This window comes from Salminus brasiliensis, chromosome 1 (assembly GCF_030463535.1).
Source record: "Salminus brasiliensis chromosome 1, fSalBra1.hap2, whole genome shotgun sequence".
Taxonomy (NCBI): Eukaryota; Metazoa; Chordata; class Actinopteri; order Characiformes; family Bryconidae; genus Salminus; species Salminus brasiliensis.
In genome coordinates, this window is record NC_132878.1 from 2,144,989 (window position 1) to 2,162,201 (window position 17,213).

A 17,213-nucleotide genomic window follows, 5' to 3' on the forward strand; every position below is an offset into this window, starting at 1 on the left:
GTGTGTGTGTGTGTATTTCAGGTGAATGGTGTTGACCTCAGAGCTGCTACACATGAACAAGCTGCAGCTGCGCTAAAGAACGCTGGACAGACTGTAACCATTATAGCCCAGTACAGACCAGAGGGTAAATCAGCAGTCCTTCTGTGACAGAATTCTTTATTATTATAATAACATTTATATGAAATAATTCATATTTTATGATACTTTTTTAAATAAATATATGTGTTTAATAGTTTATGTGTTGTTAGCACTCTGTAACTCAGAACTGTCGAGACCTGAACCTTACTTATGACTTTCAACTCAGTGACTGTTTCCCACGTCTGACTCACATCCCACTCATACAAACTTTGGGATGGACTTAATCTACCTGTCTAGACTCGGAACCTGCTGGACTGGACTTACTGTGTAACCCTGCCTGTCTTGACCTGTGACTCGCCTTTGTTGGAGTTGAGTTGGGATTTGACTCAGGACCTCCCTGTCCTGAATTGGGACTAAACAGAGTCTTGACTCCGGACTTCTATGTCTTGACTCAGGACTTGCCTGTCTTGACTCAGCTGTCCTGACTTTTCCTGTCTTGAACTAAGATTTGGCTCAGGACGTTTTAGTCTTGACTTGTGACTTCTATGTCTTGACTTGGGATCTGACTCTGACTCTGACTTGAAATTTGAAACCTGTCTTAAGTTGGGATTTGACTCAGGACATCCCTGTCCTGACGGGACTAAACTGAGGACCCACCTGTCTTGACTTAGAACTTGACTCTGGACTTCTATGTCTTGACTCGGGACTTGCCTGTCTTGACTCACCTGTCCTGACTTGGAATTTTCCTGTTTTGGCCTGGGATTTGCCTCAGCACTTTCCTGTCTTGACTTAGGATTTGACTTGTGATTTCTATGTCTTGACTTGAAATCTGGAAATTTGAAACCTGTCTTGAGTTGGGATTTGACTTAGGACCCCCCTGTCCTGATTTAGGACTAAACAGAGGACCAACCTGTCCTGACTTGGGACTAAACAGAGGACCCCTCCTGTCCTGACTTGGGACTAAACAGAGGACCACCAGGGAATTTGGTGTGGGACCCTGTCTTGTTTGGAATTTGACTTGTGATGTTTAGGGCGTACCTGTCCTGACTCAGAACTTACCTGTCTTACTCTGAGCTGCTTGTCTCTGCACCACCTTGTCATAATTGTGAACTTTACTCTGGGCGTGGCTGGGGATTTGACTCAAGGATTCCCTGTCTTGACTTGGGTCTTTATTTGGGACTTCCCTACGCAACTCTGGACTTCATTGTCTTGTCTTGACCTTCACTATTTGGGTCTTGTGATTTCTAACTCAGCAACTGGGGACAAATACACACACTGTCAACTGGTGGATTTGGATTACTGAGCAGGATATTGAGGATTAACATGCTTCCAGTGATATTCCAGTTTGTGTGTCTGTGTGGGTCCATAGAGTACAGCCGGTTTGAGGCGAAAATCCATGATTTGAGAGAGCAGCTGATGAACAGCAGTTTGGGCTCCGGAACAACAACGCTGAGGAGTAACCCCAAACGAGGGTTTTACATCAGGTAGACTCACAGATTGCATACACACTTCTGTAGCACGACTAACGCTACTTGCTAATTTACCCACATTGCACTGACATATATAACACACTACATAAACACTACACCCAATCTGATACTCTCTCTCTCTCTCTCTCTCTCTCTCTCTCTCTCTCACAGGGCTCTGTTTGATTACGATAAGACGGCTGATGGCGGCTTTCTGAGTCAGGCAGTCAGTTTCCGCTTTGGAGATGTCCTCCATGTGCTAGACTGCAGTGATGACGAGTGGTGGCAGGCCCGGCGGGTCAGTGCAGGGGGCGAGGCCGAGGAGCTTGGCTTTATACCCAGCAAGAGGAGGTGAGTGAGCATCACTTGTGCGTGATATGGGAGCAGTGTTCCCATATCCGATCCGATTGCTCATGTGTATATCTGCCAAAGGTGATACCTAAACATTACAAGTGTGAATGACCCTATTGGCTCCATGCTGCCTAATGCCGTGGGCGTGGGCTAGTAGAGGGGTATAAAGCCCCCCAGCATTGAGGAGCTGTGGAGCAGTGAAAGAACTGTGTGCTCTGGAATGATGGTGGTGGAGCTCCATCCAGTACTCTGATGATGAGGTGGGGTGGTGATCATCACCATCCAATATCCTGACCTCATTAAATCTCTGGTTGCTGAATGCAATCAAATCCTCACAGCAATGCTCCATCCTCCAAAATCTAGTAGAAAGTCTTATTCTCTGGACAGTAGAGACAGTTACTCCAACAGAAGCAGGAGAGACTCTTTTTAATACTCTTGATTTCAGAAGAGACAATGAATGAGCAGGTGTCCCAATACTTTTGTCCATATAGTGTGTTGTAGCACTGCATGTTTGTAATAATTTTTATTAGCTTTTAGCCTAGCGCCCATTTGAGTTTCAGCTCGTCTTCTGTGCACTGTGATGTAACAGTTTGGGGGTTTTGGTATCGGCCCATTTTCCAGCTCTGTTCTGGTTCTGCTGGAGGTTCTTTTGAAGGAGGAACAGCCGTGTTTGAGGTTCACAGTTTCTCACGTCCATCTACTGAAGTCTCACTATTCAACCATGACCATTTTTAAATAAAATATGAAAATATGATTTTAAACAAAATAATTGAAACTAATTGAATCGTTTCTAAGAGAAGATCCTTCCTTTACTCCTTGTTGGTACCAGAGCTTCACTCTGATCTCTGTCCATCTCACTGACTCTCTGCTCTTCCTCCTGCTCCTCCTTCTGCTCTGTCTGTGCAGGGTGGAGAGGAAAGAGTGGTCCCGCTTAAAGACGAAAGACAGGGTAAGCCTCATCTTCACTGTCACAGTAATAAACCTTTGTTGTTTAATTAATGCTCATAAAACCTGCAGCTTTACAGAAGACACACACCTAGTTCTATTTCCTGCTGACGGGAGTGCCTTTTTAAAAGTGTCCAAAGTGTGTGTGTGTGTGTGTGTGTGTGTGTGTGTGTGTGTATACCATGTAGCACCATACTTGACTTTCTAGGACCTGTGAGGACATTTTGTGGTCCCACAAGTTGAAATGTTTTTTAATGCTTTACTTTAGGTTACTGAGGTTAAGGTTCGGATTGGGGTTAGGGTTGGGGTTAGGGTTGGGGTTAGGGTTGGGGTTATGGTTATGGTTAGGGTTAATGTTGGGGTTAGTGTATGGGTTGGAGTTAGGTTTAGTGTTGGGTTGGGTTTAGTGTTGGGGTTGAATTTAGGGTTGGAGCTAGGACTGGGATTGGGTTTAGGGTTAGGGTTGGGTTTAGTTTTGGGGTTAGGGATAGTGTTTGGATTAGTGCTGGGTTTAGGGTTAGTGTTGGGTTTAGTTTTGGGGTTAGGGATAGTGTTGGGATAGTGTTTGGATTAGTGCTGGGGTTAGGGTTAGTGTTGGGATTAGGGTTAGTGTGGGGATTAAGATTGGGGTTAGGTTTAAGGTTAGGATTGGGGTTAGGGTTAGTGTTGGGGTTAGGATTGAAGTTGGTTTTAGGATTGAGGTTAGTGTTGGGGTAGGGTTAGTATTGGGGTTAGTGTTGGGGTTAGGGTTAGTGTTAGGATTGAGGTTAGGGTTTAGGGTTAGTGTTGGTTTAGTGCTGGGGTTAGGGTTAGGGTTAATGTTGGGATTAGGGTTAGAGTTGGGGTTAGGGTTAGTGTTGGGGTTAGGTTTAGTGTTGGGGTTAGGGTTGGGGTTAGTGTTGGGGTTAGTATTGGGGTTAGTGTTGGGGTTGGGGTTAGGGTTGGGGTTAGTATTGGGGTTAGTGTTGGGGTTAGGGTTAGTGTTAGGATTGAGGTTAGGGTTTAGGGTTAGTGTTGGTTTAGTGCTGGGGTTAGGGTTGGGGTTAGGGTTAGTGTTGGGGTTAGGGTTAGTGTTGGGGTTAGGGTTGGGGTTAGGGTTGGGGTTAGGGTTAGGGTTAGGGTTGGGGTTAGGGTTGGGGTTAGTGTTGGGGTTAGTGTTGGGGTTAGGGTTAGTGTTGGGGTTAGGGTTAGAGTTGGGGTTAGTGTTAGGGTTAGGGTTGGGGTTAGTGTTGGGGTTAGGGTTAGGGTTGGGGTTAGTGTTAGGGTTAGGTGTAGTGTTAATTAGCTACAGTAATAATTATGTCAGTGGAAGGTCCCCACAAGTATAGCAAGGCACTGTGCTGTTAACCTGGAGCTGCTCAAGTCTGTTACCAATATAAGTGCATAATTATAGAGACACTGTAATACACACTGTTTGAACACACACACACACACACACACACACACACACACACTACTGATCAGTGCTGTTATTTGAAAAAAAATATTAAATGTAATCTGAGATTTTCCGTCTTGCTTCACTTTGACAGGATCGCAGTCGAGACAGTTTAGGATCACAGGGTGAGTGCTGTTTAATCAGTGTCTTCAAAGCCTTCAGTTCAGTTGGGTGTGTGTCAGAGTGGAGCTGACTGTGTGTGTGTGTGTGTGTGTGTGTGTTGGGTTGCAGGTAGAGATGAATCAGCGCACAGTTATGAGACGGTGACGCAAGTGGAAGGTGAGTGTAACATCAGTGTGATTCCACTCTTCACCTCCAGAGGTCACTGTTATCACTCTGTGTAAACCTACCTCCACCATGTCTGGAAGCTGAACTTTAGCATTTGTAATATCTTTATTACATTATTGGATTTTTACTTTGTTGGGTTTTACTACAATATTGGGTTTTATTACATATTTAGGCTGATCATTTGTAATTATTTATTATGTTACTGGGTTTTATTACATTATTGAGAAATTGATACATTTCAGGTTCATCATTTGTATGATCTATATTAAATTCTTCCATTGTATTATATTATACGGTATTATTATATTATTTGGACATTCATACATTTTCATGTTGATTGTTTGTAGTTATTTATTATATTATTGTGAAATTATAAAAACATTGTAATGTCTTTATTACATGATTGGGTGTAATAATTACATTATAATAATCACAGTAATTGCATTTCTGGGTTTATTACATATTTAAGTTGATTTGTATTTATTCAATTATTCCATTTTATTCCATTTTATTTACATTTTATTATTTGGAAATTTAGCAGATCTGGGATTTTCAGGTTTATTATTTGTAATTATTTATTACATTATTGAGTTTCATTTTTGAGTGAGTTAATCATAAAAGTGTGCATTTCTGGGATGAGAAAAATTATTACAGTGTTATTATATTACAGCTTCTTCTTATTATTATAAATATATATATATATATATATTTATACAGGATATATAATATTAAATTATATTGTTACTATATTAATAAATGAATGATTCATATATTATATTATATTATAATATATAATATAATATTTTGTGGGTATTATTTCTCTGCTGTGACTAAATTAGAAACCACAGATATGAATATTAAAATATCCTAGAATTGTGATCTCATATCCAAAAAAAAAACTCCATCTCCATTTTTGTCCATTCTCTCTCTCACTGTCTCTCTCTGTAGTACATTATGCGAGACCTATCATTATCCTGGGTCCAGTGAAGGACCGGGTGAATGATGACCTGCTGTCAGAGTTTCCCGACAAATTTGGCTCCTGCGTTCCTCGTAAGTGTGCAAGCCCCTCCCCCAGCTCACTGTCATTGGTTTACTGCCATCCTGACTCAACACTAGTTTCTTCTTCTACTTTACTGATTAACTGAACAGATTATTACATGTTAGCTACATTAGCATCATAGCTCTGGTTCAAAACGAGCATCAAAAGAGATGTAGTTGCTTAAAGGGGTGTGGCTTCTCTGCACCCAACTGATGCCATCACTGTGTCTCTCAGATACGACGCGGCCGAAACGCGAGTACGAGGTGGATGGGCGGGATTATCACTTTGTGTCGTCACGGGAACAAATGGAAAAGGACATCCAGAGCCATCGGTTCATTGAAGCTGGCCAATACAACAGCCACCTGTACGGCACCAGCGTACAGAGCGTCCGAGAGGTGGCCGAACAGGTAATACTGAGAGAGAACAACATGCACTACATGTCCAAATGTTTGTGGACACCCCTTCTAATAAAGGCATTCAGATATTGATGGTGGTGGTGGAGCTCCACCCAAAACGTTTGGGATGAGATGGGGTGGTGATCATCATCCAGCATCCTGACCTCACTAAGGTCTTGTTGCTGAATGCAATCAAATCCTCACAGCATTTGATTGCTCTGGACAGTAGAGACAGTTACTCTTGAGCAGGTGTCCCAATACTTTTGTCCATATCGTGTAGGTGAACTGTAACCAGGAAAATTAGCGCAGTGTAACCATGGAATTGGGGGTAGCGTAGCCATGGAAACAGGTGCATACCACTGATCCATAAATCAGGTTGTAGCTAATATTGGATGTTTTTTTTCCCCTTTTTCTGTGTGTGTGTGTGTGTGTGTGTGTGTGTGAGCAGCAGGGGAAACACTGTATTCTGGACGTTTCAGCAAATGCTATCCGCAGACTTCAGGCTGCACAGCTTCATCCAATAGCCATCTTCGTCCGGCCAAAGTCTCTGGAGAATGTCCTGTACGTAACCAATGGCAACCTACTAGCTTCACTATACGGGTGTACAGTTATAGACTGTAGCTGCTCTGTTACTGGACACTTTCTCAGTCTGTAGACCAGCAAGATGGAGGAAACAGTCTGGAGCTAAACTCACTACATGTGTGACTGTGTGTGTGTGACTGTGTCTGTGTCTGTGTGTGTGTGTGTGTGTGTGTGTGTGTGTGTGTGTGTGTGTGTGTGTATGTGTGTGTGTGTAGGGAGATTAATACACGTCTAACGGAGGAGCAGGCGAGGAAAGGGCTGGACCGAGCCGTTAAACTGGAGCAGGACTTTCTGGAGTGTTTCTCAGGTACAGACTGATGTAATCTGATCTATGATTATTACCATAATGAACATCATGTATGACCTTTACTGTATATATGAAGTATATGACTGTATAAATTAATATATAGATAATATATATATATATATATATATATATATATATATATATGACAAAACACATACCTATACATAACCATCGCCATTCAAACCCATTACCATTCCCATCCATAACCATCCATTACCATACCCATCTATACCATCCATAACCATCCCCATTCAAACCCATTACCATTCCCATCCATACCATCCATTACCATACCCATCCATACCATCCATTACCATACCCATCTATACCATCCATTACCATACCCATCTATACCATCCATTACCATACCCATCTTTACTATCCATAACCATTCCCATCCATTCCCATCCGTAACCATTCCCATCTGTAACCATTCCCATTCAAACCCATTACCATTCCCATCCCCATTCATACCCAGACCCATATCCATAACCATTCCCATCCATACCTATTCCCATTCCTACCCAGACGCATATCCATAACCATTCCCATCCATACCCATTCCCATTCCCATTCCCATTCCTACCCAGACCCATATCCATAACCATTCCCATCCATACCGATTCCCATTCCTACCCAGACCCATATCCATAACCATTCCCATCCGTAACCATTCCCATCCATACCCATTCCCATCCATACCCAGACCAATATCCATAACCATTCCCATTCATACCCAGACCCATATCCATACCTATTCCCATCCATACCCATTCCCATCCGTAACCATTCCCATCCATACCCATTCCATCCGTAACCATTCCCATCCATACCCAGACCAATATCCGTAACCATTCCCATCCATACCCATTCCCATCCATACCCAGACCAATATCCATGCCCATTCCCATTCCTACCCAGACCAATATCCATAACCATTCCATCCGTAACCATTCCCATCCATACCCATTCCCATCCATACCCAGACCAATATCCATAACCATTCCCATCCATAAGCATTCCCATCCATAACCATTTCCATCCATACCCAGACCCATATCCATAACCATTCCCATCCATAACCATTCCCATCCATAACCATTCCCATCCATACCCAGACCCATATCCATAACCATTCCCATCCATAACCATTCCCATCCATAAGCATTCCCATCCATAACCATTCCCATCCAGACCCAGACCCATATCCATAACCATTCCCATCCATAAGCATTCCCATCCATACCCAGACCAACATCCATAGCCATTCCCATTCCTACCCAGACCCATATCCATACCCATTCCCACCCAGACCCAGACCAATATCCATAACCATTCCCATCCATAACCATTCCCATCCATAACCATTCCCATCCATACCCAGACCCATATCCATAACCATTCCCATCCATAACCATTCCCATCCATAAGCATTCCCATCCATAACCATTCCCATCCATACCCATTCCCATCCATAACCATTCCCATCCATACCCAGACCAACATCCATAGCCATTCCCATTCCTACCCAGACCCATATCCATACCCATTCCCATCCAGACCCAGACCAATATCCATAACCATTCCCATCCATAACCATTTCCATCCATACCCAGACTCATTATAACTCTCTCTCTCTCTCTCTCTCTCTCGCTCAGCTGTGGTGGAGGGGGACAGTTTTGAGGAAGTTTACCACAAGGTGAAGTCTGTGATTGAGGAGCAGTCTGGACCATACATCTGGATCCCCACCAGGGAACGCCTGTGAGCTCTGAAAGAGGAGAGAGTACACACCACTCAGCCTAACACCCAGAGAGAGAGAGAGAGAGAGAGAAGGAGAAGAAAAGAGAAGAGAAAGGAATTCTGGGATTGCGTGTGGAAAAGCACAGGAAAACTCCACACATCCCATTCCTCCATCTATCTCAACTTCTTCTTCCTCCATCCTCATCTTCTCATCTTTCCTCGCCTTCTGCTATCTCTCTCTCTCTCTCTCTCTCTCTCTCTCTCTCTCTCTCTCTCTCTCTCTCTCTCGCTGCGTGCATCGCTATATCTCTTGTACAGGGCTGTCGACCTGTTTTTACTCAATAATTCCCCCTTTGTCGCTATGAAACGAGGGGAAAAGGGAAGAAGAGGAAAACCACAGTCTCCGAGCGACGGAACGACGGAACGAAACAATAAAATCCTTCCTTTTTTTTACTGCGTTGGACTCCTTCCTTCCCTATCTCTCCCGTTCTCTCTCTCTCTCTCTCTCACTGTCCACACAGAGAGGAGGAATTGGCCGAGCGAAGGAGCGAGAGAGAGTGAGATAGAGACATTGCCATTGACATTTAAAGGAACGATACGAAAGAGAAGAGCAGTGTCCAAAGGGACGGAGGACACACTGAAGGAAAACCCAATCGAACGAAAGTATATTTATTATTAACAGTAATATTATAACGAGGAATCTACGTACTGTGACTTTTTCCGAGACACTTTTGAGTTATTTTAGACATCTGATGTGCTGAAGAGAGCAAGAGGGATGAGGGAACGGAGGGAAGGGATGGGAAGAGAGAAGACTGTCCACCGAAAGGAAGCGGGAAAGACGGGACGAGCGAAGGAAAAGAAAAAGGGAAGGACGGAGGACTCTTGATCAGTTTGTCTTTGTCTTGCTGCACAGAATTCAAAGCCACACGTGATACTATGGGCTATGTTTTCCTTAATTTACACACACACACACACTGACACACACACACATACACACACCTGGTCAAATTTTGTTTGTTGCTGAGGGAGGAAACAATGCACCGAACTATGAACTACAACTTCCTTGCCTTCTTTTCTACCACATCAAAGCAGTGTTACAATAACTGGCCTGTAACACACACACACACACACACACACACACACTCACACACTCACACATCAGCTGCCTTCAAAAGTGAGATCTAAATGTGTGTAAGTTGCGCTACACCACAGACCAAACGTTCGGAAGCAACATTTAATTGAACATTAACACCCTTGCAACCATGTAGGATACCAAACCAACCCCCTAGTAAAACCTAGCAGCTGCCTGGGATATCATACCAACCATCAAGTAACCATAGCAACCACCTGGGATATCATAACATAGCAACCATCTAGGAACCCCATGTCAGCCACCTGGGATACCATAGCAACCACAAAGGAAACCCCATCTGGGATTCTTTAGTAAATAACTATGAACCCCACAGTAACCACCTAGGAATCATACCTTAGCAATAACCAGTAATACTATAACAACCATTTAGGAACCCCATAGCAACCACATGAGAAACCCTACCAATCACATAGGAACCTGATAGCAACCACTTGGGAAAACATAGCAGCCATCTAGGAACCCCATATCAGCCACCTGGGATACAAACGCAACCATCTAAGAGCCCACCTTAGCAATAACCAGAGACACTATAGCACCCACCTAGGAATTACCTATCTTGGATAGCCTACAACAGCTTACAAGCCACATAGCAATATCCAGGGATACTATAGGACGTTTTTATTGGCTCAGAAATAAAATTGCTAACTAAACATCTTGGCCCCCTAGGGTTCCTAGACCCCACTTTGAGAACCACTGCCCCCAAAACATTTCTCATTATCAGTGAAGAATGTATTATTAATTATTCATTTTTACTAAATTAGTTTTGCTTCCCAACCTTTAGTCTAAAGTGTAGCAGCTGGTGCACTTCTGCCCAACCCTTAAGAATGATCTTCCACCAGACCAAACACAAGCCATTGAGTCCACACACACACACACACACACACACACACACACACATACACCATTATTAAATGTGAACTATATTTTTCAGCCTGTTGGTTTGAGTGAAGGTAAAATGACAAGAATGTTCTGCAGGATCTGAATCATCCACTTCATCTGAAACTGATCATCTAAAGCTGATCTTCTTAAACTGATCATCTGAAGCTGATCTCTCTTAAACCGATCCTCTGAAGCTGGTCTCTCTTAAATTGATCCTCTGAAGCTGATCTTCTTAAACTTATCATCTGAAGCTGATCTTCGGAAATTGATCATCTGAAGCTTATCTTCTGAAATTATTCATCTGAAGCTGATCTTCTTAAATTGATCATCTGAAGCTGATCTTCTGAAACTGATCATCTACAGCTGATCTTCTTGAACTGATCATCTGAAGCTGATCTTCTGAGACTGGTCATTTGAAGCTGATATTCTAAAACCCATCATCTGAAGCAGATCTTCTAAAGCTGATCTTCCTAAACTGATAATCTGACGCTGGTCTTCTTAAATTGATCATCTGAAGCTGATCTTCATCTGATGACTTTTTATTCCATAAAGAACCATGTTTGTGAAATACGAGCAGGTATTAAATCTATATTCTGTTAAATCTAAGATTTGTTATAAACGTGACTCTTTATGGAACCAACACATGCCGTGACTCAACCCTTTGAAGCTCCTTTATTTTAAGAGTAGAAAACTGATCATCTGAAGGTGCTCGTCTGACCTGTGGCCAAACCAGAGTACTGACCTGATCTGACCTCTATCATATTGAAACTCTCTTTGATCAAAAGGTTTAAACCTACATTTTTCTTTACATTTCCTTCACCACACAGGCTTCAGCACTTATGAACAGCCAATAGAAAAATGAGTTCATTTCTAGGAATTATTGTTATTGTTATTATTATTATTATTATTATTATTATTATAACACATTTGATTTTGGCACCTGCGATACCATAGCTACCAACTAGGAACCCCATAGTGGCCACTTGGGTTACCATAACCACTACCTAGTATCAGGCTATCACCTGATATACCACAGCGACAACCTAAGAAAAACATTGCATAGCAATCACCTAGGGACCCCATGGCAACTACCTTAGGATCTTAGGAACACCCTAGCAACTTCCTGGGCTACCATAACTACCACCTAGGAACACCGCTGCAAGTACCTGGGATACCATAGCAGGCCAAACTGATCTTCTGGAGTCTATTGGAGGTTAAAGTGATATTCCAGACACGTTCTCCCTGATCTCCATCTGCTTCATCTGTACCCTACACTCCATCACACACACACACACACACACACACACACACACACACAGTACTCGTCTATGGGCAGATGCTGTGCCTATAGTGACTCTATAATGTGAAGACTGAGAGAACTGTTACTCTGAAGCTTTGTCCAACTGTACAGGAAGCCACACCAACAAGCAGTTACCTTAAAGCTCATTAACACTGACTCTTCACAATTCTCATCATAATCAACAGAGTCATCCAGAGTGGACTTTTGGAGGTTCTAGATAACCTGACCCAGTCAGAGCTGGAGTTCTACAGTGGAGGTTCTAGATAAGCTCCCCCAGTCAGAGCTGTGGTTCTACAGTGGAGGTGAAGGGAAGCAGACGTCTGAAGCTCTAATAAAAGCTCCTCACAGAAAGTTCTTCACCTAATGGTGATGAAGATGCTGCCTGATGCCTGAGACACGGTTCTACCAGAGTTCTGAGAAGAGTTCGGCTCTAGAACCTGCTTTTAACATCAGATCATTAAAATGGTGGAGGGATACATGCTGCAGGGTGTAGTGCAGCTACAGAAAGTAGTCCCTAAAGAACACTGCATTAGTGGAGATTCTCTATTCACTATTTTACCTTCATCATCATCATCATCATCATCATTCCATATAAAACTCAGAAGACTCGTGTAGCTGCACTGGTGGGTTTGGATAGGAGGTAAATTATGGGCTGTATCTGTGTTGTAGTCATGGCAACCGACGCCTGGTTCCATTCACCACCACTGTACAGAAATCAGAGTGGGTCAGTTTCTCTACAGTGAAGCTCAGCTCAGCTACACCAAGTTTTACAGAAGATCATTCATAGACCACACACACACACACACACACACACACACACACACATATGCCAATGCACACTAGTGTGAGTGTGTGTGTGTGTGTTATTATGTGCCCAGTAATGAACAGCTGACACACATTTGCACTCAATAATAAGGGGGTTTGACGGCTGTTTTAACGTGAAAAGCAGTTTATTCTCATTTTCCCTTTTATTTCCCTTTTCTTTGGTATTGAAGTGTGTTTTGAGTGCAGTGGCTGTTCACAGTGACCTTTATTTACGCACCAATTTTATATATTTCTTTAGTTTGTTTGTTTGTTTATTTATTTGTTTACATTTACTTGCTTACTGGATTGTTTACTGAGACGTCTGTGTGGCGAGAGAGATGCAGTGCTGTGGTTTCAGATGTTACTTTATTCTGAAAGATCAAATCAAAGCAGCATTTTAATCTTAGTATTAATCAATAACACACATACACACACAGCCCATAACACCAGTCTCTAAATTTATTATTTTGAAAACAAATCTATAAAATATATTGTTTTTAAAACATTACACACACACACACACACACATACACACATATACACAGCAATGTATTATCAAGAGAAATATAAAGATTCACTCTAAACTGAATAAATTGAGTTAAAATTTATTTATTTCCAAGAATCAAATGTATTTTATCTCTTTCTATCGCCATAACATATTATTATTATTATTATTATTATTATTATTATTATTATTATTATAGTCCTGAACAGATGAAACATATTGCTTTTTATTTGAAAAAGAAATCATTATGAAACGACGTCACCTGACGCAGAAAGTATATTTAAAATGATTTATCTTGCAAGAGAGATTTAAAAATGACAATATCAGAATATGAAAATGTTTAATTTCAGTGAAACGCTTGTTGTGAATTAGCTACAAAAATAATAAAAACTATTATGTTACAAAGTTTTCTGGGAAACCGTTTTTGTTCACACACTCACGATCATGCCATAAAAGTAAGTACTGATTTTTATATGAATTATTTACATTCATTTGATATACTTAACATTCAATTTTACATTTGTTTGATAAACTGTACACTAAATATTTAAATGAATATGGTACATTTTATATAGGTATTTTAAATTAATTTCATACACTTTACACAGAATGTTACATTTGATAAAGTTTACATTAAAGTTTACATTTTAATCCACTATAATACATTTTGCATTCAGATATTCAATCATTTTATACATTTTTAATGCATGGATTAATATATTTGCTACATATTTAAACATTTCATTTTGGAAATTCAATTTGACATTACTTAGATACATTTTACATTGAAGTTTACAATTATGTAATACATTTTATATTCAGACTTTACATTACCTTTTATAACATATTTGATACATTGAACAATATAATATATTTTGCATTCAGATTTGCATTAAATATATATATATATATTTAGCATTTTTATGTATTTGATACATTTTACATTGCACTTGACAGTAATTTAATGCATATTACATAAATTATTAACTTCATATTCTTGTTAAATTACATTATTACATTTGATCCATTTCACTTTCTTAAATATTATTTTTTGCACCTAGTTATTTATACACTTTACTACATTTTGCATTATTCAGTTTTCTATCCTTTTTAATGAGAATTTGCAAATATTTTATTTACACATCAGTTATTATTGTAAATATGTTTTCTATATGGTTTAACCACAATTTCTTTAATATCAGTTGTTATGAGATGTTATGATTGCGTTGTTATTGTTGGAGTATAGTCACTATGGGTACATTATACATCGACTGAATGTGTTTAGTAATGATCACCATCTACAGATGATTTATAGTGTATTTATTTAGTTTTTTTATTTGTAGTTTCTTTTGGTGCCAGTCGGCTGTACCCGCTGTTGTCCACCAGGTGGCGATCCTGCACTGTAATGACTGCAGCTCCGGGTTCCTGGAGCTGAGAATCCAGAAACTTCTGCTCTCTGAGAACAGCCCTGCGGGGGTCCACCAGCCAAGACCCCCACTGACTGATCACTTATTACTATTACTGTTATTAGTTATTGATTATTGATAACCAACTTTCTCTCTCTCTCTCTCTCCTGTTTTCTCTCTCTCTCTCTCTCTCTCTCTCTCTCTCTCTCTCTCTCCCTCACTCTCTCTCTCTCTCTCTCTCTCTCTCTCTCTCTCTCTATCTCTCTCTCTTGCTCTCCACCCTCTTCCCATGAGGAAGTCACTACAAAGATGCTTCCTGGCTGCTCTGATATACATTAACCTCTGTGTGTGTGTGTGTGTGTGTGTGTGTGTGTGAGTGTGTGAGTGTGTGTGTGTGTGTGTGAGTGTGTGTGTGTGTGTGAGTGTGTGTGTGTGTGTGTGTGTGCTTCTACATATGCAGTGATGTAAACTTTTTCACCCCAGTGGGTGCTGACACACTGACTGGAGATCCATCACACACACACACACACACACACACACACGTATACACACACTCGAGCAGCAGCACCAGAAGGCAGCAGATGAGTTTTTCAGACTGAAGTGTTTATAAAGTGTAATTACAGATTATACCACCGTGAGTGTGACGGACAGACGTGTGTGTGTGTGTGTATGTGTGTGTGTGTGTGTGTGTGTGTAATTGAGTTTTACCTGAGGAGATGCTGAAACTGAGACAGGCTTTAAGTATCGGCTACGGCTGTCACCTTCACTCTACTCTCAGAGAGAGAGGGTGGGGGGAGAGAGAGAGACAGAGAGAGAGCAAGAGAGAGAGATTGTGGGGGGGGGGGGGGTGTGGGGGTCAGCGTTAATGGAAATAAGGTCAAGGTGAAGGAGGTAAGCTGTAGTGTCACAAAAGCTCTGACAAATCAGCAAACACAGAGTGTGAGAACACACACTAACACACACACACAGTAGCGGTGCACCTCTGATTGGGTCGTCTGCCCATTGTGTGAGAGAGGAAATGGGTCAGGCACTGAGAACCAAGGGAGGCAGACAACGGTGTGTGTGTGTGTGTGTGTGTGTGGGAAGTGGCTGCTCCCTTGGCCTCCTTCTGCCTGATGTCACCACACTCTTAAAAGTGTGTGTGTGAGTGTCAGGCCTTAAGCAATGCCACTTTTTTGTTCTGTGTGTGTGTGTGTGTGTGTGTGTGTGTGTATGTGTGTGTGTGTGTGTCCTTTATACCTTACATTAAAGAAGCTGAAATTGAGACACATTCTCACTGTCATAGCTACATATGCCTCTCTCTCTCTCTCTCTCTATATATATATATATCTCTTTCTCTCTCTCTATCGCTCTCTCTCTCTCTCTCTCTCTCTCTCTCTCTCTCTTTCTTAAAGGTGTGTAAATATGGGGTATATTATTATTACACACAGATACTTACACACACACACACACACACACACATATATATAAGGTATATTATTATTACATATAGATAACTGCATATATAATAATATATAGGGGGTAGAATTTTATTATATATAGACACTTGTATTTACACACACACACACACACACACACAAATATATATATATGTTTATTTTCTGGGATATATATTTTTGAGGATATTTGGTTTCAGAAAAAATTCTTTTTATCCTTTTTCTCTTCTAAACTCCCACCACACCATCCCTCACACACAGAGGACTGGCTGTGTAAGCAGCTTTTCAACCTCTCTCTCTCTCTCTCTCTCTCTCTCTCTCTCTCTCTCACACACACACACACACATTCCTCTCTCTCTGTGGTAAATTGTTGTGAATCTGACTCAGTATTTTATTTCAGCATTCCACAACTCAACGTACCCCCCCCCCCCCCCCCGTCTGTGTGCGTCTCTCTGTCTCATACACACACACACACACACACACACACACACACACACACTCCCCTCTACACCTCTCAGTCCTGCCTGGTCACCATGGCAACAGAGCATTTTCATGTTATCTCTATTCTAATATCCCCAATTAAAATGGGTCTGGTGGGGCATAGGTTTGTGGTGTGTTTGTGGTGTGTTTATGTGTGTGTGTGTGTGTGTGTGTGTGAGTGTGTGTTTATGTGTGTGTGTGAGTGTGCGTGTGTGTGTTTGAAAATCACCTTGAACCCGAGACTACATAAGGACAACCTACATATGTAATAGTCTCTTGAAACTACATTTTGGCCGAAAGTCAAATATTTCCCCCCATCCCTGCTACCCTCCCCCTCACACACTCACACACACACACACACACAAGCTGCTACAAGCTAAGCTAACTCTGCTAAGCTAACTGACTTGGCGCTGCATGACAGTAAGTCCACTCCTCACACTGTGCTCGGCTGCTGCCGAGGCCTCCTAACTGCCCCTCTGGATAGAGCCACACTCTATACATACGCTATACATACTGCATACACACAGCATACACACACTATACATGCTATACATACACTATACACACACACGATACACTATACATACACACACTATACATACACTATACACACTCTATACATAC

The 17,213-nt window shown here is 41.5% G+C and overlaps 1 protein-coding gene across 3 annotated transcripts in view; it reads left to right on the top strand.

Moving 5' to 3' along the window:
* dlg4a (discs, large homolog 4a (Drosophila)) overlaps nt 1-13,672 on the top strand; it is a 220,820-nt gene extending 207,148 nt beyond the window's left edge. For all 3 annotated transcript variants that reach the window (XM_072692350.1, XM_072692358.1, XM_072692367.1), the window contains 11 exons: nt 22-124; nt 1,448-1,562; nt 1,719-1,895; nt 2,802-2,844; nt 4,370-4,400; nt 4,507-4,554; nt 5,512-5,613; nt 5,837-6,009; nt 6,446-6,558; nt 6,795-6,886; nt 8,545-13,672. In XM_072692350.1, coding sequence (XP_072548451.1) covers nt 22-124; nt 1,448-1,562; nt 1,719-1,895; nt 2,802-2,844; nt 4,370-4,400; nt 4,507-4,554; nt 5,512-5,613; nt 5,837-6,009; nt 6,446-6,558; nt 6,795-6,886; nt 8,545-8,651 — 1,104 coding nt within the window. In that variant the 3' untranslated portion in view covers nt 8,652-13,672. The remainder of the gene's footprint in view (nt 1-21; nt 125-1,447; nt 1,563-1,718; nt 1,896-2,801; nt 2,845-4,369; nt 4,401-4,506; nt 4,555-5,511; nt 5,614-5,836; nt 6,010-6,445; nt 6,559-6,794; nt 6,887-8,544) is intronic.
* Nucleotides 13,673-17,213: the final 3,541 nt, after the last annotated feature.